The sequence below is a fragment of the Emys orbicularis genome, chromosome 22 (genome assembly GCF_028017835.1).
Source record: "Emys orbicularis isolate rEmyOrb1 chromosome 22, rEmyOrb1.hap1, whole genome shotgun sequence".
NCBI classification, from domain to species: Eukaryota; Metazoa; Chordata; order Testudines; family Emydidae; genus Emys; species Emys orbicularis.
In genome coordinates this window covers 13173532-13198124 of record NC_088704.1, presented here as the reverse complement: position 1 = coordinate 13198124, position 24593 = coordinate 13173532, and the positions used below count along the sequence as shown (strand labels likewise).

The 24593-nt window shown below is 47.4% G+C and overlaps 1 protein-coding gene across 1 annotated transcript in view; it reads left to right on the top strand.

Annotated features, from left to right (window-relative positions):
* PIK3CD (phosphatidylinositol-4,5-bisphosphate 3-kinase catalytic subunit delta) overlaps positions 1–19901 on the top strand; it is a 69416-nt gene extending 49515 nt beyond the window's left edge. The window contains exons 9-23 of the mRNA XM_065421195.1: positions 3474–3570; positions 4058–4188; positions 5632–5691; positions 5998–6165; positions 6755–6876; positions 7038–7181; positions 8356–8455; positions 11083–11261; positions 12030–12139; positions 12862–12940; positions 14080–14247; positions 15126–15249; positions 17163–17308; positions 18643–18775; positions 19561–19901. Coding sequence (XP_065277267.1) covers positions 3474–3570; positions 4058–4188; positions 5632–5691; positions 5998–6165; positions 6755–6876; positions 7038–7181; positions 8356–8455; positions 11083–11261; positions 12030–12139; positions 12862–12940; positions 14080–14247; positions 15126–15249; positions 17163–17308; positions 18643–18775; positions 19561–19698 — 1899 coding nt within the window. The 3' untranslated portion in view covers positions 19699–19901. The remainder of the gene's footprint in view (positions 1–3473; positions 3571–4057; positions 4189–5631; positions 5692–5997; positions 6166–6754; positions 6877–7037; positions 7182–8355; positions 8456–11082; positions 11262–12029; positions 12140–12861; positions 12941–14079; positions 14248–15125; positions 15250–17162; positions 17309–18642; positions 18776–19560) is intronic.
* Positions 19902–24593: the final 4692 nt, after the last annotated feature.

Below are 24593 nucleotides of genomic sequence, written 5' to 3'. Positions count from 1 at the left end.
TTCGTGCAAACCCTGTGTACAGCTAGTTTACCGCCAAGGGAGTGGGGGAAGAGAACAAACTCTGTAAGGAACCAGTGTACAGCCCAGGGGGAGTGAGAACAAACCCTGTGCAGAGCTAGAGAACAAGAGGCATAAGCAGGGAGCAGAAAAGATGTGTTTTCAGGCGACATTTGAAATGGGCTGGACAAGCAGGGAAGTACAGACACGGTCAGGGAGGCTGTTTGGTGCAAGCAACAGAAGGGAAGGCCCGTGGTGCTCAAATTCACTTTGCGAGCTCTTTTTGTTCTTTCACCTTCATCTCCTGCACCCCAAAACGACCCTCCTGTGATCCCCATCTCTCAGAATCCTCAGCCTCCTGTATTCAAGTATGCATGATGCTATTTCAGCCCCAAGTGAGAAGACCCAGGGTAAAGTCTGTTGTCCCATTTGAGGCCAAATGCAGCATTTACAGCCAGTGCACAGGAATGTGATCATTTAAATTCATAATATTATATATCCAAAAGCATATTCTCTGCACCCAGGAATTGCACATTCCCTGGTACTATCTAGTCAGTAAACTTAATCCCTCCAGCTCTTTCCCTTTGGAAAGTTTTCTTAACGACCCCCAAAGGGCAAGAAACACTTTTGTTTCTACGCAAATGCTTCGATTCTGTACAAAAGTTTGCAACCTCCATGAAAACATAGGCACAGTCCCGAAGCTGAGAACCAGAGGCATGCAGGGTTCATCAGGCCGCCTTCGCAAAAGGACAGAAAAGCAGAGGGTTGATGCTGTTTGATTATAAAGTCTTCCTGATGCCCCAGTCCTGCAAGTGCCTCCCTGGAAATGGGACCCCTGTGCTTGCACAGAGCCATGTTGGCATTGATGGGGCTCCTTGTGGGCACAATGGATTGATGCTAACAGGGCTCCGTGCAGGTGCAGGGGTCCCATTTGCAGGGAGGCCTGAGATTGAAGCACTTTGAAGAAGAGACTGTTTTTTAAGTGTGGGAACCAATGGCTAGCACAGTGGAGCCCCGATCCCTGACTGAGGCCTCTGGGTGCTACCACAGTACAAATAAAACCCGAGTCATTCAAATGCTGCAGTCCGTTAGGGGCCCAAATTTCATAGAATCGTAGGAGTGGAAGGATCTTGAGTCATCTAGTCCAGTCCCCTGCAGTCAGGGCAGGACTAAGTAATATCTAGACCATCACTGAAATTCAGTGCGCCCTATTTCTTTAAATTCTTTTGAAACTCCCAGCCTTGTACCACGACCTTTCCCATTGTCTAGCACGGTCCCTGGTCAGCCTCTTGTTTGCTAATAGCATTGTAACTGTTCTGAGATGCAATGCATGAACTAGCTGGAGAGCGCGTTGGTCTCTCTGGACTGTCCAGAAGCAGGAAGGTGAGGTTAAATCACTTACTACCAAGAAAAGAGGCGAACCGGCATGCTTACAGGAATGAGTCGAATGACTAGTGTTTTTCTGATTTGCTCTCTTTCCTCTTTGAGTCATGCCAAAGCTATTTCTGCCCTTATATAGATGATGTTGAGTCATTGCTTTCTGGACCTTATCCACTAAGTATCTCACTTTGTGCTTTGGCAGCCTCCACCATGTGTTTTGATAGGGACTTTTGTTGTTGTTTGGCTTCTCATTGTGGACTAGAAGCTAATGTTGCAAAGGTGATCATGCTGAAGCTACCCAGAGTCTGACTAAATCAACAAAGGGGCTTGGAGATTGTGAGAGGTCAGTCAGAAGTGATTCATGTTTATTACTCTGGGAAAACAGCTGACTTCCCCGCCTTTCCAATGAATTAAAAATCCCTTTGCCAGGACTGCTAGCGAAGCCTTAGTGTGTTCTTTAGAATGTGTCAGTGGGAGGATGTAAAGGGCTTATCATGGCTCCTTTTAAATCTGATAGATGCCCCCTTTGTGTGTATGCGCACATTTGTACTGAAATTTCCCTTTCTGGCTGTGCTGATAATTTCATCTGAGATCTGTCCCCAGCCACCCTTTTGGGAGATCAGTTTCTGTGTTAGTTTGCTCTTAGACCATGGTGGCTTCTGACAAGTCTTGCTAAATGCTGGTTCTGCCGTATTGACCAAACTGTTTTGTTGAAGAATTGAGTGCAAACAAACTCAGCTCACCAGTGGAATTTCAAGAAGGCAGTGTAGTCTAATGGGCAGAGCACCAGACTGCGAGTCGGGAGAGATGGGTTTTATTATTGGTTCTGCCACTGTCTCTGTGCCGATTTTCCCTATCAGTAAAATGAGGTTATTTATACTTTGCCACCTTTTGCAAAGTGCTTTGAGAAAGTGCTAATTGTTATATTAAAAGATAAGCAATCCGTCCCTTCTCCTTTATTAAACAACAACAACAACCCCCCTCTCCCTCTTGATCAGATATACCTGGCTTTATCTGCACCTCCTGGTTTCTGAATCCATATTTACTGAACTGAACTGGTCCCTGTATTAAAGTGGCTTAGAGGGAGCTGTAGAAATACACGAAGTAGCCAACTGTAATGGTAAGAGAGTGCTACGGAGTTAGGGTTGGAAGGCCTTGTTGGAAACCCAGGGGTTCTCCAGGTGTGTAGGTAACCAAGTATTGTCGCTACACTACACCATGAAAAAGACAAAGCTATTAACAATGCAGTGTTGTTGTAGCCGTGTCGGTCCCAGGATATTAGAGAGACAAGGTGGGTGAGGTCATATGTTGTACTGGACCAACTTCTGCTGGTGAGAGAGACAAACTTTCGAGCTTACACAGAGCTCTTCTTCAGACCTGAGCTCTGTGCAAGATCAAAAGCTGGTGTCTCTCACCAACAGAAGTTGCTCCAATACAAGATATTACCTCCCCCACCTTCTCTCTCTAAAGCTGTTAGTGAATCTATTAATGCCATCTTGTGCTGTGATCCTGGCAGATCTCTCAAACCATGCAGGGTTGGACATGGTCCGTATTTGGATGGGAGACCTCCAGAGAAAACCCACAGAAAGAGGTGGTGGTGGTGCTCTCCCTTCTAAGTCTGCACTAGCAGTGCTTCAGGGTAGTGCTAGGAGGAGCTGTGCTGCAAGATAACCCCTACTCTAAAGTCCTTGACACGTGTGATCAAGATTTCATGGGACTTCCCACAAGTGTAGGCATTTCAGTCTCATCTGTGTGGCCAAATTCCAACTCCAGTAACTACATTCTGCCTTCTTAAATCCCCCCCTGCAGTTTCAAGTGCTCTTCTTGCCCTAAACTGAAGCGTAATGTTCTATGTGCTGTTGAAAAGCTGCTGGTTCCACCCCAGGGCTGGGTGCAATGGGTACTATATAGTGTCGGGTGTACGTTTACCTGCTTCAGGTGCTGGATGTGGAGATTCTGAGGGCTGTTGGGGGGAGGGTTTATTTCTTGACATTTTGGGGGGGCCTGTTTTGCCCTTGCTCCCTTGCTAACCCTCCTCTTCCCATCAGCCAGCTCCTGGCACTACATCTGGTTCAATCGCCCTGTTCCCCTTGCAGGACTGCCCAATAGCCTGGGTGAACGTCATGCTCTTTGACTACAAGGACCAGCTGAAAACAGGAGAGTGCTGCCTGCACATGTGGTCGTCATTTCCAGGTACCACAGCTGTGGTCTCCTCCATCGGAGTGGGGAGGGAGCACAGGAGGGGCAAGAGCGGCATCTCCTTTTAGAAGCACAGAAGGAGCAAGAGTTCTTGTATTTTACTGACACTCTCTGCCAGCTGGTATGACTGTTGTTAAGTCTCTGTGTTACAGTAGCACCTAGAAGCCCCACCCCGATTAGGGCCCATTGTGCTGTGCACCTGGTGCACATGTCATGAGAGACGGACTCTGCCCAGATGAGCTCACAAGCTAGAGAGACCAGACACAGCAGGCTGGGAGGGGAAACAGGGCACAGGGAACTGAGGAGACATGCCCTACCCTAGACAGCAGATCAGTGTCAGAGCTGAGACTAGAACTCGGGTCTCCTGAGTCCCAGTCCAGGGCCCTGTCTGCTGGGTCATGCGGCCAAGTCTCACGCTGCCTTCCCACCTCCCTTCACTGAGCTTTGGGAATCCAGCCTGAGGATCTTTTTACTTTTTCAGATGAGAAAGGGGAGCTGTTGAACCCCATGGGCACAGTCCAGAGCAACCCCAACACGGAGAGCGCAGCAGCCCTGGTCATCTGCTTCCCCAGCGTCATACTCCATCCTGTGTATTACCCATCCTTCGAGCAGGTAAAGGGCAGGGCATCTCTCCGGATGGGTCACCGTGCTTCCTGGCCTATAGAAAGTGTCCCATAGAGCAGCATAGAAGGGCTGGATGCAGGTAGCTGCCAAGGACTAATTGAAAGCTTTGTTCCTATCGCAACACACACTAGGGTGGGTCCAGCCTGTCAGTCAATCAGTCCCATCTAAGGCCCAGAAAATCTGCTTTCCGTAGAGAGGTGGTGAAGCACTAGGAGGATGGTGAAGCACTGGAATGGGTTCCCTGGAGGTGGTGGAATCTCCATCCTTAAAGGTGTTTTTAAGGCCCAGCTTGACAAAGCCCTGGCTGGGATGATTTAGTTGGTGTTGGTCCTGCTTTGGGCAAGGGATTGGACTAGATGACCTCTAGAGGTCCCTTCCAACCCTGATATTCTATGATTCTATTCTATGAGCATTTGTCCGCAGACAGATTTACGAACTTTGCAAGCTGTGGTGGAAAGGGAGCTCTGCCTGCGTTTCAACTGGATCAGAACTTTGGGCTTCCTCTGTTGACGACCTCAGATTATCTGAAGTGGCTTTGCTCAAAAAGGAAGAGTTTCCCGATCACTAGTGGAAGCTTGTTAATGCAAAACTGCCTGATTCCAAATGAGAGTAAAACTGCAGATGGGCAGTTGCAGGTCAGGAGTGAAGGGCCCAGAATGCTGCAGTGTTTACAGAAGGACAGGTTTCTGAAAAAGCCTGTGTCTTGGCATGAGGTTTGTGGAAAGGAGGGAAGAGAGACATAAGGGAAAATGAGTGCTGTAAGAGAGCTCCCAGCTGGCCAGCACTCACTGATAACTGAAAATGTGGTATGAGAAAGCTACATCTATTGCTCATTTCCACTGACCAGCCATCTGGAGTGGAAACAGCTCCAGGAGAGGCTGTGTCCGTTCCAGAAAAGGAAGCGGGAATTCTGCTCTTGCTGGAAGAGGTGGATAATTCCCTGCAGACACGTTCATAACTGACTGTGTCACCACCCGTGGCAGCTTGTACAAAACCATCCGCTTGGCCGGAGCACTTCCAAGAATCCATCACTGTTATTGCTCTGGAGGGAATGGTTTGTGTTATCTTGGACGTCACTGAGCGTGGCTGTGCCTCACATCTCTGCCATCGTTGACAGGCGCGCCATTCTCCCAGAGGGACTTGAACCCTTGGCTTGCATGACTGCTGCCCTCTTGCCCATTTCTCTACCTTCTTATTCCTGCTTGGTGCAGTGACCCCTGGTGGTGAGAGCAGAACTGCATGGCTGATCACTACCGACTCTCCTGCTGCCGAACTGTCGTCAGGGCATGGTTCTGCTCTGGAGGGCTTGGGAACTCGCTGGGCTCTCATGAAGAGTAGCTGAAGAGCGGGCTCCCCGGTGGGCATAAAGGGAAGGTGGGCTGTGAAGAAGATGAAGGCAGACGCTTCACTTAGCCTGTACTTGTATTGCAGCTGTTGGAGTTGGGGAGGAACGGAGACTACACCCGCGCCGCTCCAGAGGATCCAGAGGAGGTAAGTGTCTGGCATCATCCAGGTCTGACAGGCCCTCCCTAAGGAACTGCACACATGGGACTCCCTGGGTGCCTTTCCTGGGAGACCCGCCCCCTCCTCACCCAGCTGCCCTCAGCTCTGCATGGGCCTGGCTTTCCTGGGAGAGGGGGCCCCACAAGCTGTGTCCATCCTGGCTCCCCTCCCCACTTGGATTGTGCACCCTAATAGCTCCCCCTGGGGCCCAGCCTTGCAGCATCTCCCAGGGAACAGAGCGAACTGCCAGGCCATTTCAGATTCAGACTGAGCCCCATACGTTCCTGTGAGCAGAAGCAGCAGCTGAGGGAGATCCTGGAGCGGAGGAGCCACACCGAACTCTACGAGCATGAGAAGGACCTGGTGTGGAAGATGAGGTTCGAGATCCGGGACCAGTACCCAGAGGCCTTGGCAAAGCTCCTCATCATCACCAAGTGGAACAAACATGAGGATGTTGCCCAGGTGAGGCAGGGGTGGGTGAGGACTATGGGTCAAGCAGCCAGCCCAGATTACAGACTCTGGGGATCCCAGTTGGAAAGCAGGGGACAGTGCGCGGCTGCTTTTGTCTTTCCTTTTCCATCGGCCTTTGCTCTGTGCACAGGCGCATCGGGGTGTCCCCAGCCCCTTCAGGTCCTGAGATCCCAGAGCTTGTGGATTCTGTTATGGTGCAGGCAGTATATGCTGTAGGGCTTTTGGGTTGGGACTTGGGGAGCTGGCTCCCGGTTCCATTGGGTCCAATGAGACATTGGCCCCACCGCAGTTGTGGTGAACTCCCCATAACCATCTCTGACAGAGTCAAGGTTCTGCTGTGTTCTGGGCTTTGCAGTCTCTGGGTGCTATACAAGAGACAGATGAAAACTGTCCTTGCCCCACAAGAGCATACTCAGCTGCCAAGGCCAAAACAAATGCAACCTTTTCAGTTAGTAAAGTGTTCCAGGCTCAAGGCCTGGCTCCTTGCATCAGCCTCTCTTGATGGCTTAGATGCTGCCCCCTCCATTGTCTCCTCTTCCTTTCTGACTCCTTGTTCCACATCTCGTTCTCGCCCTTGCAGATGATCTCCCTACTCCAGTCCTGGCCGGAGCTGCCTGTCCTGAATGCCCTGGAGCTGCTGGATTTTAGCTTCCCTGATCGCTATGTTGGTTCTTTCACGATCAACTCATTAAAAAAGCTGACGTAAGTACACACCATGGGGGGAAGCTGTTGAGCTGCTTTCTGATTGGCTGTAGGGTGGCAGAGGAGGATTATGGGCAAATGCTTGAGCCTCTTCTGTACACATAAGTACAATTGATGCAGCCAGGGTGATGTCGTCTTTGATCTTCCTTTTCCTTCCCCAGAGATGACGAATTGTTCCAGTATCTGCTGCAGCTCGTCCAGGTGCTCAAGTATGAATCCTACTTAGACTGTGAATTAACCAAGTTCCTATTGGACAGAGCTTTAGCCAATCGCAAAATAGGACACTTCCTGTTCTGGCATCTCAGGTAAAGAGCAACCTTATTTCAGACTCTGCCTGGGTAACCAAGTAAAACCAGCATTTACTGAAATCCTGATTGTGCAGGATTGTGTGTATATGAGAGAGAGAGAGAGAGAGAGAGAGAGAGAGAGTGTGTGTGGGTTCAATGCATGTATTGAAAGGCTATTGATACTTCTTACCCAGTCTCTTTCAGTGAAGTATTTCTATGATTGTCAGACTTCCAGGAGTGCTGTTCTGACTCTGAATGTGACTGTAAAAATGGCATCCCAGGGTCTTCTGTGTTTCTTCTCTTGCTGATTCCATATCAAATGGGACTCCTTTGACAAGTAAAAAGATGTTGAGTACAATTTTCAGAAGTACCTTAGTGACTTGGGAGCTTAAGACATGTTGATTTCCCAGGAGACTGAGGCTTCTAAGTCAATTTAGATGCTTTTGACAGTTTTACTTGTTATTTCTAACTGCCAGCGTGGCAAACTCACCCTGGAATCTGAGAGGCAAGATGGTGATATATTTTTAGACTCCAGATTGCTGAGATTCTAAACATTCTGGGACAGACCAGGCCTGATCCACACCCAAAGTTGCACTAGTTTAACAAGAGGTATGATGTTGCACTGACTTAGTTAAACCTTGTGTGTGGACACACTTTTATCGGTTTAACTCTGGCTTGTATCAGTTTAGCTTGCACTGGTAATGTACGTTGGTGATCCTGATGTAAAAGTTGCATTTTCAGGGCACACTTTCCCTCCTCCACTCTCCGCTCCCCATGAAGCTTTAGACACATCTCAGTGTATGCCCAAATTTGGTGACTGGGGGATTCTTCCACTGGGTGCCCTACAGGGGCCTGCTTTTCAGAAGGCAGATGCTCAGCACTTTCTGAAAATCAGGCTCCTTTAAGATGACTCAGGCTGGGTACCCAGGATCAGCAGTCTCAGGCTCCTCCAGGCCAGAACACTGAGGTGGTTCTCCGAAAGGAATGCTTAACAAGTTAGTCATCCAGGAAGAAGGCTCGTGGCTTCAGGCGATGAAGTTTTCTTTAGAACCCTCTGGAGTTTTTTTTCTCTGTTACATAAAAGGAATCTAAATGGAGCCATTAATAATATTTTTCCTGTGCTGGTGTGAACAAGAGAACTAGTCACTAGCTGCAGAGAGTCAGGCGAGCTTTAATCTCCCTCTTTCTGTAGGTCAGAGATGCACGTCCCTGCAGTCGCCCTCCGGTTTGGCCTGATTTTGGAGGCCTATTGCAGAGGCAGCAACTACCATATGAAAGTTCTAATGAAGCAGGTAAGGGCTGCTCTCAGGCAGGAGCCGACTGTCCCCTGCTCACAGCTGCATGTCGTCCGTTAGTGTTTAAAGATTTATTTGTATTGCTGTAGTGCCTTGGAGCCTTAGTCACAGACTCATAGACTTTAAGGCCAGAAGGGACCATCATGATCATCTAGTCTGCCCTCCTGCACATCGCAGTCCACAGAACCTCACCTGCTCCTGACATAGGCCCCTAACCTCTGGCTGAGTTACTGAAGTCCTCAAATCATGATTTAAAGACATCAAGTTACAGAGAATCCACCATTTACATTAGATTAAATCTGCAAGTGACCTGTGCCCCATGCTGCAGAGGAAAGCGAAACCCCCCAGGGTCTCTGCCAATCTCACCTTGGGGGAAATTCCTTCCCGACCCCAAATATGGTGTTCAGTTAGATCCTGAGCATGTGGGCAAGACCCACCAGCCAGACCCCTGGGAAACAATTTTCTCTAGTAATTCAGAGCCCTCCTCATCTAATGTCCCATCACCGGCCGTTGGAGATATTTGCTGCTAGCAGTCGCAGATCAGCTACATGCCATCATAGGCAGCCCCACCATACCATCCCCTCCATAAACTTATCAAGCTCAGTCTTGCAGTTAGTTAGATGTTTTATCCCCCCCACTGCTCCCCTTGGGAGGCTGTTCCAGAACTTCACTCCTCTGATGGTTAGAAACCTTCGTCTAATTTCAAGCCTAAACTTGTTGATGGCCAGTTTATATCCATTTGTTCTTGTGCCAGCATTGGAGCTTAACTTAAATAACAAATCTCCCTCCTTGGTATTTATCCCTCTGATATATTTATAAAGAGCAATCCTATCTCCCCTCAGCCTTCGTTCGGTTAGGCTAACCAAGCCAAGCTCTTTCTCTTCTCTTATAAGGTAGGTTTTCCGTTCCTCAGATCATCCTAGTAGTCCTTCTCTGCACCGGTTCCAGTTTGAATGAATCTTTCTTAAACATGGGAGACCGGAATTACACACAGTATTCCAGATGAGGTCTCACCAGTGCCTTGTATAATGGTACTAACACTTCCCTGTCTCCACTGGAAATACCTTGCCTGATGTGTCCGAGGACTGCATCACACTGGCAGCTCTCTGGCTTATAGTAATCCTGTGATCAACAAATACACCCAGGTCTTTCTCCTTCTCTGTCGCTTCCAACTGATAAGTCCCCAGCCTGGAGCCCATTGTATTAGGCGCTGTGCAGACACTGAACAAAAGGATGCTCCCTGCCCCAAGGGACTTAGTCTGTATAACTGACTAACATCAGACTGACAGCGATAATTCTTTTCTTTATGGGGTGTTAGACCCAGAGTTCCCCTTCATGTGCAGTTTTGCTCACGTCCCTCCCCACCACACACACAATCCACGAGGTTTAGAAGTGAAGCTGCAGTCCTTCCAGCTGGGTTGGTCCAGAATGGACCAGCAGGGCAGTGCAATGCAATGTTCACTAGTGGGGACTGAGTCAGATCTCCTGTGTCGGTTCCTGGTTCTGCTGTTGACTCACTGTCTGATTTAGGGCCGTGACTTTCTGCGCTTCACTTTCCCCAGGTAGGGATTATTTAAGCACTTTACAAATCTGGGTTTCAGCCACGGGCTGACGGGCTGTAAAAGTGCAAAGCATTATCTGTGACTGTTGGACACAGCTGTCCCAGGAGTGGGCATGTGACTGTGATAGCCAGGTCATAGGCCAAAGCCAAGATGTGATTGCAAATCACTTACCTCTCTGGTGACACACGGCATAAACTTTAGCTCCTGAGAGGCGCTTGCGCACAACCAGAAGCCCTCAGTTATACTGCAGGATAAAGACACGTTAAATCTCTTCTCTCTCCCTCCCCCCCCCCCCCCAGTGGGTTTGGTAACTTCCCCTACGTAGAGGGCGATGGGGCACTGCCCTCTTGGCTGGTGCTCTGATGAAGCTGCATTGTTCAGTTCATGGTGAACATGGGATAGTTTTATTGTTTTATTTATTTAAATTCTGGATGAAATGTTAGTGCTTACGAGAGAGGAAGGAGGGTGCAGGGCACGAGCCTAGGACTTGAGAGATGTGGATTCAAGTGACCTCGGGCAAGCCACTTAGCCCTTGCTGTGCCTCAGTTCCCCATCTGTAACATGGGGATAATAGCGCTGCCGTCCCTCCGGGGCTGTGGTGAGGATCAATACGCTAAAGACTGTGAGGTGCTCAGGTACTGTGGTGATGGGCCATGGAAGTACCTTAGATAAAGAGGAAGAGATAGATTAGGGAAGGACCCATAGGATTGTCAGCAGAACTAGCCAATGCATGTCAGTCTTGATCCACACCATGTGTGTTGTTCCAGTCCTGGGACCCCTACGCAGCTCTGCCAGCGCCCTTCTCGCCTAACCCACAGCCCTCTCTCTTATTGCACTCCTGGGCCTCCACACTGACCCTCGATTTCAGGACTGAGTCCCTACGCTGCTTTGCCAACATCCCTGCTAACCAAGTTCTGTACTTCCCTCGGGCAGCCACCACCAAACGTGCTGTGTGTAGCCAGTGTTCACTAGGGGGAGACAAGAATGAAGCCAGCCCTACTTTCCCAGGTGGCCCTATAAGCAAGGTTTCTTGCTTTAATTTTTTTCCTCTGTCTGTGTCAGGGGGAAGCACTTAATAAAATGAAAGCCTTGAATGACTTCATTAAAGTGAGCTCTCAGAAGGCCACCAAACCACAAGCCAAGGAGATGATGCATGTGTGCATGAAGCAGGAGACCTATCTCGAGGCACTTTCCAATCTCCAGTGCCCCCTGAACCCCACCGTTATTCTTGCTGAAGTTTGGTAAGGAGGATTGGTGCTCCATGCCCTTAACTGCCATGTGGTTTTTGCATTTCTGTTCGGAAGAAGAGCCTAGATCGCTGGCTTTCCTGATCTTTCCCTCCCACCAGTGCTAGTCACTTGTTTGTTAGGAGCATTTGCAGCTGGTTTTGCATATGAGGCTCCACTCCCCATGTCCGAGCGGGAAGAGACCAGAGGTGAAAGTAAGCTGGTACGGTCCGGTACGGCGTACCGGCTAGAGCCAGTACGCCGTGCCGGACCGCACCGGCTTCCGCGGCAGGGATTTAAAGGGCTCTGGGCTCCCCGCCGCTGCAGGGAGCCCAGAGCCCTTTAAATCCCGCCCGCGGCTTGGCAGCCGGGCTGAGGCCGGGATTTAAAGGGCTCAGAGCTCCCCGCCGCTGCGGGGATTCCAGAGCCCTTTAAATCCCACCCGCAGCTCCAGCAGCCAGGCTGGGGACGAGATTTAAAGGGCTCGTGGCTCCGCGGCGGCCGAGCCCTGGGCCCTTTAATTTGCCCCTGAGCCCCAGGGGCTCCCAGCCACCTCTGCAGCTGGGAGCCCCTGGTTGATTTAAAGGCCCTGGGGCTCCCAGCCACAGCCAGTGCCCCAGGGCCTTTAAATCTCGAGAGGCCCCGCCTCGTCCAGTTGAGGCCACGCCTCTTCCAGATGAGGCCACACCTCCTCAGGATTCTGGCAGTACTGGTAAATTCTGTAAATTACTTTCACCCCTGGAAGAGACCCTGACTGATGAAAGGTTTCTTCCTTTTCTCTAGTGTGGATCACTGCACTTTTATGGACTCCAAGATGAAGCCGTTGTGGATTGTGTTTAATAACGAAGAAGCAGGCGGAAGGGGAGTGGGCATCATTTTCAAAAATGGAGACGGTAAGTCCTGCGAGTTCTGGTCCTCTGCGCGCCAGGGGGCATTAATGGGTATAAAACATTCACATGCAGTAAATGGGCTGGGGCTTGGATCAGTTAGGTAAGGAGACTGAGGCTTTGACAGCAGGATTTCCGATGGAGATCTAACAGGCTCTTAATCTAAACAGTCGCCAGGCACAGCTCTGTCAGTCAGACCTCCTTGCAGCTCCATAGACCCAGTCGCTATAAGGAATGAGGCTGGAGCTGCGCGGGAGCCCTAGCCTCCTTAGCAGGAGTCACTACTGGGAATGGGGAAGGAGCGCTAGGCCTGGAAGAGCTTTCAGGTATTCCTATCCCAGCCTCTGCCAGTAGGAGTTGCTGTAGCAAGGGGGTCCTGCCATACTGTATTTTGGCTCATGGAGGCTCAGTGATTTCAGCTATACCTGTTCAGAGAGAGGCTTTCTGAAATGCCAGAGACAGAGCCATGGGAACAGAGCCATTGGCAATAGACAAACCTGTCCCGCTCCGGGGAAAGGGAAGGCTCTAACACTGCCAGGCCCAATTGCAGTGACAGTGGGAAACTCTGCTGTATGCAGGTGCCCCCTAATGGTCAGCTATAGAAAGTGAGAAATATGGCAAATGCATCTTCCATATGCATATGCTCTCAAGAGAGCGTCTGCTGAAGCTGAGTAGGAGGGGGAAATGGGAGAAATAGAACTCTGTCTTCATCTGTAACGTCTGACCAGATCTCCGTCAGGACATGCTGACTCTGCAGATGATCCAGCTGATGGACGTACTGTGGAAGCAGGAGGGTTTGGACCTGAGGTGAGTCATTACTGCTGAGTCACTTGTGCTACGCCAGTGGTAGTTTGCATTTGGACTGAATCGCTCTGTCAGTCGTCCTATATTGCCCTACCAGGGAAAGACAGAGACAAAGCCTATGTGCCTGAGTCTGTGTGGAGTGGGTTGTTTCAGGGGGAGGTAAGAGCAGAGGTATGATTGGGTGAGGGAGAAAGAACTTAAATATCTGATATTGCAGCTGAAATCACAGTGGACATGGGCTGATTGTGTCACAGCTGCCCTTAGAGGGAACCAGCGGGGTTGCTCTTACACATGAAACTAGCTGCTAGCCCTATTTATGGGGCTAATGAGAGGGAGGGTGGATGGAGGGGGTAGAATAACCGCAGCTCCTGCTCCCCTCCTACTTACCCCAAGAACCAAAGGGAACTCTTCCAGCTCAATGTCCCATCACCACCGAAGATGGTGAGTGAAGTTTCCATTTGTTAATAATAGAAATGGGCCTATTTCCATCATTACTGCAGTTATCGGCCCTGAAATTCAGTGGCAGGAGTAGTGGTTAGAGTAGGGCACAGAAAGTTGGGCCGCCTCGGCTTTATTCGAAGCTCTGCCACTGAGTCGCTGCGAAGCCTTGGGCAAGTCACACTGCTTCTTTGTACTTCCCTTTGTCCTTGACCGTCTTTAAACATTTTTTGGGGGGCGGGGGGGGGGGGGGGGGCATGTGTAATGAAACTGACCGGCCTCCCAGGAGGGTTATGACAAGGCCTAGTGGATGTCTGTAACATGCTTAGAGAGCCTCAGAGTAAAGGTGCTAGATCAGGGCAAAATATTTATTGTTTAACCCGGGCCTCCAGGTGAGCACCTCTTTTTTCCTTGCGCCCGGTCCTCCAAGGTGCAACCTGCCCTCAGTTCACTTGGGAGTCACTGGAAGTCGAAGCACTTGGCACCTTTGAACGCTGATGCTTGTTACTGGCTGAGTACCCTTGGGATTTGCAGAGGTCCCTGGTTGCTGTGTGTGAAGTTTAGGTGAAACACACACACACACACACACCCTGGATTTATCCCAGCAAATCCCCTTTGTAAAGTGGAGGATGGGGAATCACAAAGAAAAGCCAAGCCAACGCTGTGCGAGGTCTCCATGGAAGGTGTTTCTCTCATCTCTGCAGGATGACCCCTTACGGCTGCCTCTCCACCGGCGACAAGACGGGGCTGATCGAAGTCGTCATGCACTCGGACACCATTGCCAACATCCAGCTGAACAAGAGCAACATGGCAGCCACTGCAGCTTTCAACAAGGACGCGCTGCTGAACTGGCTAAAATCCAAGAACCCAGGGTAGGTGGGACTGTGCTCACTGCAGCTTCAGGCTTCCTTCCAGCTGGAGACGCGTTCTGTTGCTTTGCCCTATTGTCCCCTCCCCTCTTCGGTTCCTTCTGATTTCCAAGCCATCCAGGAACAATGGGGAGTGCATGCTGCATCCCTGGGCTATAGCTTCATTCTTGTGCCTGTGTCCTTCCCCGATACACCAGCAAGCATTCCATGTGTCCAGCTGGGTCTTGGAAATGTTCCAGGGCAGGACAAAGCTCACCACTCCCTTGGGATACAAGAGGCTTTTTTCAGGTTCACCCCCAGACTGGGGGGCTGAGAGGTGCTGAGCTCAGCATCCACAGCTTTATTGGGAGTCATGGATGCTCATTACCAGTTGGATCAGGCTCTTGCTGCACTAAGGGATAAGAGCCTGCATCTTCCCTGTTTTGTAGAATCCTGATACTACTTACGGGATATAAATGAGAGGGCCAGATTGATGGCCCTGCAGGCTTGAGTTCTCTATCACTTACAGTGACGGGCAGTAACACTGCTTCCCTCCTCCCCAAATCCACTCTGCCTGTCCCAGACCTGCAGGAACCACCAGTAGGGATGAGTGAGGTTGTTCAGTCCCCACAGCCCCTCCAGTCCTGTGAAGCCAACTGATTTGGTTAAGACTGAGCAGGAGTCCCAGCCACTCTTCCCTGATGGAGGAGGGACAAGAAGAGTCTCCGGTGAAGGACCTCACAGAAAACACAGGATTGGTAGTTTGTCTACATATCCCACTAGGATCAGCAGGTTTACATGGGGAAGGGGGTATGAGAGCGAGAGCCCTAGGGTAAAGTATTTGTATTCAAAATACAACATCTGTTTGGGTTTAGACTCGTCTTTGTTTCTGTCCCCTGCAGTGAAGCACTAGAACAAGCCATAGAGGAATTCACTCTTTCCTGCGCTGGGTACTGTGTGGCAACGTACGTGCTGGGCATAGGGGACCGGCACAGCGACAACATCATGATCCGGGAAACTGGCCAGGTATGGAGTGTTCGCTGGTACTGAAGATCTCATTGCTGCTGTTTGTCTCTTTTGCCATAGGGTGTGCAGGCCACTCCGAGAGGAACAGAAACATCCCAGTTGGTTTCTTCACTATCTTCGGACCAGATAGTGTGGGAGCTGCTGAGGCCCAGATAAAGGCCCCAGACCTTCCACCCCAATTGTAGAGAATGGAAAAATTCTCACTAGCTCTGCCCATTTGTGTGGCCAAAACAAGACTTAACTCTCAGGCGATTATATAGCTTCAGAATATATTTGCCCTTCTTTCTTGCATGCTTTGATCAGCAGTGAAATAGTTCAGGACAGTGGAAATGTCAGTATTTATTAGAATAGTGTTAACACCCACTTTGTAATTACTAGGGTGCAAGTCACACTTCGCAGCTATTGTTTGAGGCTGTCTGCAGACTCAGGCAGAAATCATTTACGCTGGCTTCCCATTTTGAAACTTTACTTCGCTATTACAAAGACTAGAGCCTTTAATGAAAGCTGAGGTCCCAAAGAATGTAGTTATTTGTGCTGAAATTTCACTTCCCTGGGATTTTTAATGACCAGTGGGTTTCAGGTCTCATCTTGAAGCTCATATTGTATCTTTCACTTCCATTATTCCAGAGGCCGCAGGCAAAACTAGGAAGGGGAAACCCCTTTTGCCAACAGGATACATGTTAGACTGTGGGGACAGTCTTGTGGGAAGGGGTGGAAGCCCCATCTCTTGTTCAGTCTAGTTTGAAATGAGCCAAAGCCATAGGAAACAGACATGTACTGACCTATGGAGATGAACTAGAAAGAGGCACAGTAGATTGCTAGGTGCTATAGTCCTGTTTGAATTGCTATCTGATGTTAGTGAGCAAGCTGTCAGCTGCTGAGCTCTGAAATTCAGCGTTGTGGAAAATAAGTGGCTCTGTCTGCACTTTCTTCATGTAGCACCCCCTGGATCCCTGCTTCACCTTCCTCATGCTGTTTTAGATCCCTGTGGTGGGACAAGTGCTGTCCTGGAAACAAGCACAGCTATTGCTGAGATGAACGACCTTATAAAAACCTAGAGATGCCTTTGCTCTGTGAATGCAGCAGCAAGGGGGCTAACTTCGCACTCTGCATCTGTGGGGCTCAAGAAAGCTCTGGAGAGCTGCTGCTGAGGGTTTCTTTCTGCTTGACAGAAATGACATGAAGAATCTGCAAGGCTCAGGGATATAAATTCTGCACGGCTTGTGACAATCTACTTTTTGCCACTAGAGGGTGCTGGAACCCTTTGAACAGCAGCATTGATTTGTTTATTTCAGGGTTTAGAGCAGCTTTGCAACCTGGTCATGAAAAACCTGTACTCACCTAGAGAGAACGCTATCCTAAAAAAACCCCACTTCACCGGAGTGTGTAGTTTTGCAGCTGTCTCCAACAGGGCATCAGACATCCAGCCATAATGTAGGAATCAGAATTGCCCTTCTGGAATGAATTATTGGCTCATCTAGTTCGCTATCCTGCCTCTGGCAATGACCTATTCCCGAGGCTTTAGAAGGACATAAAAATCCCCCATGTGTATCAAGTGCTGCAGGGGTAAGAATCCTTCCTGACCCAGCCAGCACTTAACTTATGCATGGATGCATTACTGGTAACACTTGTGTCCTATAAAGTAAGTACTTCCCCCTGCTATCCATGGACTGAGATGGGAACGGTGGCCTAGTGTTTCCCATGAGACTGTGTCTGATCGCTTTAGAATAGAATCCTGAGTAGAATACAGATGCCAGGCAGCCATAGGGGCCTGATCATTTTGAGTAGGTTTTTTTTTTTGTTGTTGTTGCTTGGAGATATAAAGCACATTCTCACACTGAGAAGTGCAAGAGAGTTTAATCAGCAGAAAGCAGACACATCCCACTAATAATTCTTTTCTCTCTTAATTCCAGCTGTTTCATATTGATTTTGGCCACTTCTTGGGGAACTTCAAGACCAAATTTGGTATTAACAGAGAACGGGTTCCTTTTATCTTAACCTACGACTTTGTGCATGTGATCCAGCAAGGGAAAACTAACAACAGTGAGAAGTTTGAAAGGTGAGTGCCACTGATCTTACTCAGGCTTTCGCAAAATGTTTTGGGGTGGATGTATCAGTTTGTAGCAATCACTTCAGCAAATAGTTTTCTGCAGATGCTCTGTATCCAAAACTGTTAGTGTGCAACAAGGTGGGTGAGGTAATATCTCTTATTTGGTGAGAGAGAGACAAGCTTTTGAGCTTACACAGAGCTCTTCTTCAGGTCTGGAAAATGTGCTCAGTGTCACAGCTAAATACAAAGCGGATCAGATTGTTTAGCGTAACTAGTTAACACAGGTTTCAAGGGACCATTCAGTGTGAAGTGGTCTGTTACCACCTTTACAGTCACGAGGGAGAAAGTGGGGACAGGTATAAATTGTTGTACTAAACTCTAAATCCAGTGTCTCTATTCCATCCATGTTTTTTAGTCTCTAGCAAATTTAAGCTCCCAGGCTCATCTTCTGAAGGTGTTGTGCAGGTTTCCTTTGAGGATGAGGCCTGCTAGTTTTGTGAAAAGTGTTTGCCCCCAGGTAACATGGTGTTTTTGTCTTTTATCATTATTCAGTGTGAGTTCATTTGAGAGTGTAGTGATGGTCTGGTTTCACCCACATAATTGTTGCTGGAGCATTTAGTGCACTGGATGAGGTACATCACATGTTGCGATAGGCATGTGTAGGGCCCATAGACCTTGAAAGGTGTGGTGTGCGAGGTATTGATCATCATAGCAGTGGAGATATGGCTGCAGGTTTTTGCATCTGTTTTGCTACAACACTTCCTCTTCCAGCCACACAAGCAGTTTAAATTTAGGGTGGGAGAATGTACTTGAGTTCAAAATGACCCAGGCTACCACTTAGCTCTTGCTTGAGCTGACAAACCCTTGGGAATTGTCCACTGGTATGAGTGGTTGGTTTTAAGCTAATGCATTTAGAAGATTTGGTTACAGGGCACAGCAGAGAGCTGGCTTTCCTCTGCGGGTGCTCTTGGATCAAGTGCTCATGTCATAAGAATTGGCCTCACTCTAGGGGGTGTGGACAGAGACTAAACACAAACAGTTTGTATGAGAGAGAGACTCAGGTCTGGATTGGATTTGAGGCAGGAGCCAATGAGCCACTGGACTAAACATAATATGAGCTACTGCCCTTAGTCTTTTCCAGCTCTTGCTAAAGCATATTCTTTTAGTAACAATTGGAAGCATGGGCTAGTCAAAAAACATTTGCCCAGCTGTTGGAACACCTTGATTTCAACACAGAGGAGGTGAAGCTTTAACTGGGCTGTTTTCATGCTATCATGGCTGTAGTCTTGCTTTAGTTGGGCTGCTTGTCTCACTTCCGCTTTGCCCCTTCTCTTCCTGCACAGATTCAGGGATTACTGTGAAAAAGCCTACATGATCCTGAGGTGCCATGGTCTTCTCTTCCTGCATTTGTTTGCACTGATGAAAGCTGCTGGCCTGCCAGAACTCAGCTGCTCTAAAGACATTCAGTATCTCAAGGTGAGGCAGGAGGTGGGAGAGGGTAGGACTAAAAGTAAGAGGTTAAGGCATGGGAGTTGAAACTTGAAAGGAGCATCCTCTGCTGCAGTTTAAAAGCAGATATTCCAGCATGCAGGAGCCAGCTGTCAGATATCCACCACCAGCTGCTAATTGATTCTCCACCTCATGCTGCTGTTCCCTGCTCATACTATTTAGAGTTTCTCAATCAAATAATTCTAGGAGCTGGGACTCTAATAGAGTTTTAAATAAATGAGATTCTCAAACAATGGGGGCTAGAAAAAGTTCAAACTAAAGCAACCAATTGGTTTTTAATGGAGAGGTAATTAGTTGAGAGACATGGGTTTTTTTTGAAGAGTTGGCAATATTACCTGCTGCCATCCTGTCTTCCTTTTCCTTGCCACCTGTTGCAGCCAGGTGTGCTTAGTTGTGGAATCAGCTGCAGGGAGGTAGGCACAGCCCTGAATGTGTTTGACTCTTCCAGCTCCCACTTTCTGGTCCCACTGTGCCTTTAAAGTGCTAAAAACCTGGTCTCCCGGAGCTGGATGAAATGGGGTTGTGTTGTAAGCTAGTGTTTAAAGGATTGTTTTCCCAGCTCCAGCATGAAAATAGGATGTAGTTTACTTTCTGAGAGAGCAGCCTGCATAAAACAAAGGTGGTGTGGGGTTTGTGTGTGACCAGTAGCTGTTTTCTCTATCAGAGTGCTCCAGTGCAATTGCGCAGGCAGTCGTCATTTTGTTTCAATCAGTGGGAGGTGCCACACACCCATTTCTGCCTCTTTCTTTCAGGATTCTCTAGCTTTAGGAAAAACAGATGAGGAGGCATTGAAGCACTTCAGACTAAAATTTAATGAAGCCCTGCGAGAGAGCTGGAAAACCAAAGTGAACTGGTTGGCGCACAATGTATCCAAAGATAATAGACAGTAATTAGCCTGCATGTGGTCCAGGTGCTCTAGGAGAATGTAATAGCAGTGGCCAGGAGCCAGTTGTATAAAGACTCCTGAATGTTGCTGATCAGCACCTGCACCTCAAGTGTTTGAGAAGAGTCTACAGAACCAACAGCTGCATAATCCCATTCTAGATCTCTAGGGTGACAGCATGAGGCAATAAGATTACTGTGTACACTGAAAGGTAGGTGTAGGTGAAGCTTGCAAATGTAAGTTCTGAAGGATGCAGTCCATCGTTTAAGGGTAGAGGTGAGGCAGTTGTGCTACTTCAGTACATTCCTCACCCACTTCTCAGTTTTAGGGATGTGGAGCTGTGCTCAGAGGCTGTAATTTGGCCAGTAGCATATCAGCTTTTTAAAACCAGACTAGATTAGCACTAGCAGTGAACAAGGGAGAGAGAAAATAGCATGTTGGTGCATCTAATAACTTCAGTCCCTCTCTACATAAAGTGGAAGGTGCTGCTGGGCAATACTTTTTCTAGTTGAAGATTTCACCAGCTTACCCCTACCCTTTCAGGGATGTATTTTAATAAAGCAGCACACGATAGTATACCTGTTTTGAGACAGTTGGAAGATAATGCTACTAAGCTCTAATATATATATAACTACAGGAACTCCTCACTTAACATTGTAGTTATGTTCCTGAAAAATGCGACTTTAAGCAAATCCAATTTCCCCATAAGGATTAATGTATAGGTTCCAGGGAAATTTTTTTCACCAAACAATTTAATACTGGTACACAGTGATGATTGTGAAGCTTGGTTGAGGTGGAGGATGCCTTACTGCTAATTGACTGAGCCCTCAAGGGTTAACTCTCACAACACTCTACCCTCCCTCCTTTCCTGCTGCCTTGTAGACAGAGAAACACACCCTGTGTGTGAGAGAAAAAAATGCACATTTCCCCTTTAAGTACCTGACCCTAGGCTTAAGTACACTGCCTTGTTAATTAAATCAGCTTGCTGAGACAGCAGCTACTGCCTAGAAGCTCCCTCCCTCCGTTGTTTGTCCCCCCTGCTCTATGGAAGATGGGGAGACACCCTGACATTAGCCCCCTTCTTCCCCCATACAGCAAGCAGGAGTCTCTGGGAGCAGCTCCAAGGCAGAGGGCAGGAGCAGCACATGGCAGTGGGGGGGAGGGACAGCTGCTGCACAGAGAATTTAAGGGAGCAGGGAGCTGATTAGGGGGCTGTTGGTCCACCATGGTTCCAACCAGCTAGCTGTAACAGGCTGCTCTTCCTGCAAGCAGTGGACAAAATAGGCAGCTGCCAAACGAGTTAGAAGGGAGCATTTCACAACTTTAAATGAGCATGTTCCCTAAATGATCAGCAACTTAACATTGAAACCGGACTTTAAGTGAGGACTTCCTGTACTCAGTAGTTGAAGCATCACCATGGATCCACCTTCAGCCTGTCAATGTTAACTAGCCTGGCTTGTTGACGAAGGAGAGAAGTAGTGTGGTGCCACTAGGGTGACCAGACAGCAAATGTGAAAAATCAGGACAGGGAGTGGGGGGGTAATAGGAGCCTATATAAGAAAAAGACCCAAAAATTGGGACATCTGGTCACCTTAGGTGCCACCTCACACGCTGAAGGCAGAAGATTCACTGTCAATATACAGGGTGATGGTAGTGGAGAGAGCCTGGAAAGTTGCACCTTCAGTTTATGCTGTGATACAATATTTTGAAGCATTTTTGTTTACATTAGCTCAGACCCTGCTCTAGTTTTGTAAGGGTATGAAGCAGCACATTAGTTGCATCTATTTTGTTTTTAAGAGTGCAATAGATAGCAGGTGTACACCTAGGGTGACCAGACAGCAAATGTGAAAAATCGGGACAGGGGGTGGGGGGTAATAGGAGCCTATATAAGAAAAAGACCCAAAAATCGGGACTGTCCCTATAAAATCGGGACATCTGGTCACCCTATGTACACCACACCCAACAAGCAGGCAGTAAAGTGCTGATTGCCTAACCAGTCTACAATGGGGTCATGGCAGTCTTGCAGAATTCTCCTTATCTGTAATGAATAAAAATAATTTAGTTTTCCCCCCCTCAGGTCAGTAGTGGAATAACTACAAAATTGTTACCATCTTGTATAGCAAAATCATAGGCTATATCTGGTTAGCAAAGATCCAGTCTCTCCAAAGTTAAAGCAAACATTGTATCTAACATAATAATTTCAGCCTCTTTCAAATGAAGATTACCACCTTTTGTAAATAAGTCCCAAACACAAGTTACATTCTTTTTAAAGTGATAAAATAACCTTTTACTTTGATATTTATTTATTTAGAGAGGTATTCATGATTTCTTATTGTGTATGTGCCCTCTGAAAAAAAATAAATTTATTTTTTTAAGCCATGTCAGGGTTCTGCAACAAGAGAATGTTTACATAATGTTTGATTTTTTTCAGTTACCTTCAATCTGTGATTTTAGGTGCATTTTTGGTAAGTCTAAAAATAAAATGTTTAAGTTGTACACTAGTCCTGGCCAAATCATTCCCTCACTTTAGGCATTAAAGTCAAACTGGGATAATGTAGCCACTACAGGCAAACCATTTAAAACATGGATAGTCAGTTATCACTTGACTCATCACCTTTGTACCATTCAGAAAGCATAGCAAACAGATTTCAGAACCAGAAATTTATTGTAGCTTAGACTTTTCAAACTGACTTATTACCAATATACAGATCTGAAAAGTTACATCCACACTGGCTACAAACTGCATCAGAAAGTTTACAGCCTTTCAGCATTAGCATTCAATCATGATCAGTTTTAGTCTAAAATACAGCAGCTACAGTATATGGAAGAATAAGTCTTCTACACATTGACATTAACACAGGACAACTGTCAGACATAAGTTAAAAGTTCCCCAGTTTACTTAAAACTAGCAGTTATGTTACCACATAAAAGTAGTCAAACCCATATCCCCATTTTAGAAATCTAAAATTTTACATTAAAAAACAGTAAGATTGTGTGGGTTCTCTCCCCTGCTTTCAGGTCCATTATTGTAAAAGGCACTCCAGAGTCAAGCTTTACCCCAGATAAACCCACACCTAGGTCCTGTTTCACACACTGGGAGGCAAGATGTGTAGTAGGTAAGAATAGGTCTGCTCTGAAAAGATATAGAAATAGCTGGGTCTACTACTTTTCCTTCAGCTGTTCACACCCTCTGCTGTCTGCCCTTCTCCCCCTGCCCCTCCCCCCCACCTTTATACCTGCTCAAGGAACAACTGGAAACTATTCAACATTTCCCACTACTGGTATGGATGTTGAGCCACTAACCTGTTTTAAATTGGTGTATACCAACAGTAAACAGATTACATGCAATATCAAAATCTGGAACTCTGCTACCATAATGAGTGAATGGTGTTCTAATTTCACATTGCAAGCAAATCAAGTTACCTTTTAACCCACCTCCAAATGTCAAATTGAATAAGCAGCTATGCATAAGACAAAGCTCTGAATAGGACCAAAAGTGTTAAATAGAGAACAAGACCTGCCTTACGAAAAATCTAGCACTCACCACCACGGGGTCATAACTTACTTTTCGTACCTTTCAGCCATTCCTTGAAGTAGTCCTTTGCACTTCCAAGTTAGAGGTCTTTGATCAGAAAATCAGCCTGCCGTGTCTTGGAACAATAATCTTAACTCAATTGACAAGGTTCTCTGGTTGGATAATATATGCCATAATTTCATCAGCAGGAAAACAGATTTACTAAGTGTAAACAAAAGGTTTAAATACACCAACAGTCTAGATTACTGTACAAGGAGCTACAGGGACTAAGCAGGACTGTGTTGAATAGGAATGATGCCCACCCATGCCCTAAATTAGAAAAGTTCACAATCCAAAAAATAAAATCCCTCTCTAGACTGGTAGCCAAGGCACAGGTGTACACAGGTCTCAGGCTTTTCAGCGTCAGTTACCATTATTACAAACAACTGAATGACTTGCCCTGCCAGCCATGTGACCAGCACGCATCAGCCTTGGACTACACCCAGCCCCACTCCAATTAACAGAGGCTCTGGTGAGAACACTCAGAATATCAATAGTACACTTACATGCGCTAGATCCAGGCAGTGTTTCTCTCTCTCTCAATTTAGTAATCCTTACACTGAAATAAGCAAAGGATCAAGACTTAAACTCTACTAGGCAGTGCAGTTGAACCTCTGCAGAAATTCTGAAAAACCTTTACAGTTGCAAGCTTGTCTGTTCTCTCCATAAAAACAAAGTGGGGAGGAGGGGAAGAGAATAACAGCAGGGCTTGAGTGAACACAGCAGTCGCGGCCAATGACACTGCATTATTAATACATCTACACTAGATAACTGTGCCTGTGCTCCTGCTGCAATAGTTATGCGACTTGTATTATTTCATGCTTCATGATTTTTACCTTAGCGTGTTTTAAACCCCAGTCCCTGTTTTCACTACCACAAATGACATAATTCAATATATTTACAAAATATTCAAAAAAAGTCAATCTTCTACATATTAACCTCATTCTGCCACTTTACACATGCACTAGTTTGGGGAAAAAAATTCACCAAGCTGAAATAAGCAACTTTACCCTTTGTCAACAAGTGACCTTTGCATCATTCAGAAAGAATAAGATGAATCAAGCCAAAGTTGTTTCACCAGGAAAAAAAAGTGTCCAGAAACTCACGTGCAATGGCTACACATCTGTAGAGTCACTTAGCTGAGATGACATGAAGAAAAAAGTGCAAGGTGGTTCCTCACATAGTGTAAAAAATCCAGTCACTGAGGGATGGGTGAGGGAGGAGAGGTACTAACTACAGTTCTAGAGACAGCATTAGGAACTAGCCAATATAACACAAATATTGGGATGGGTGTTGGTTGGCTCTACTGGCCAAAATGACTTTTTTAC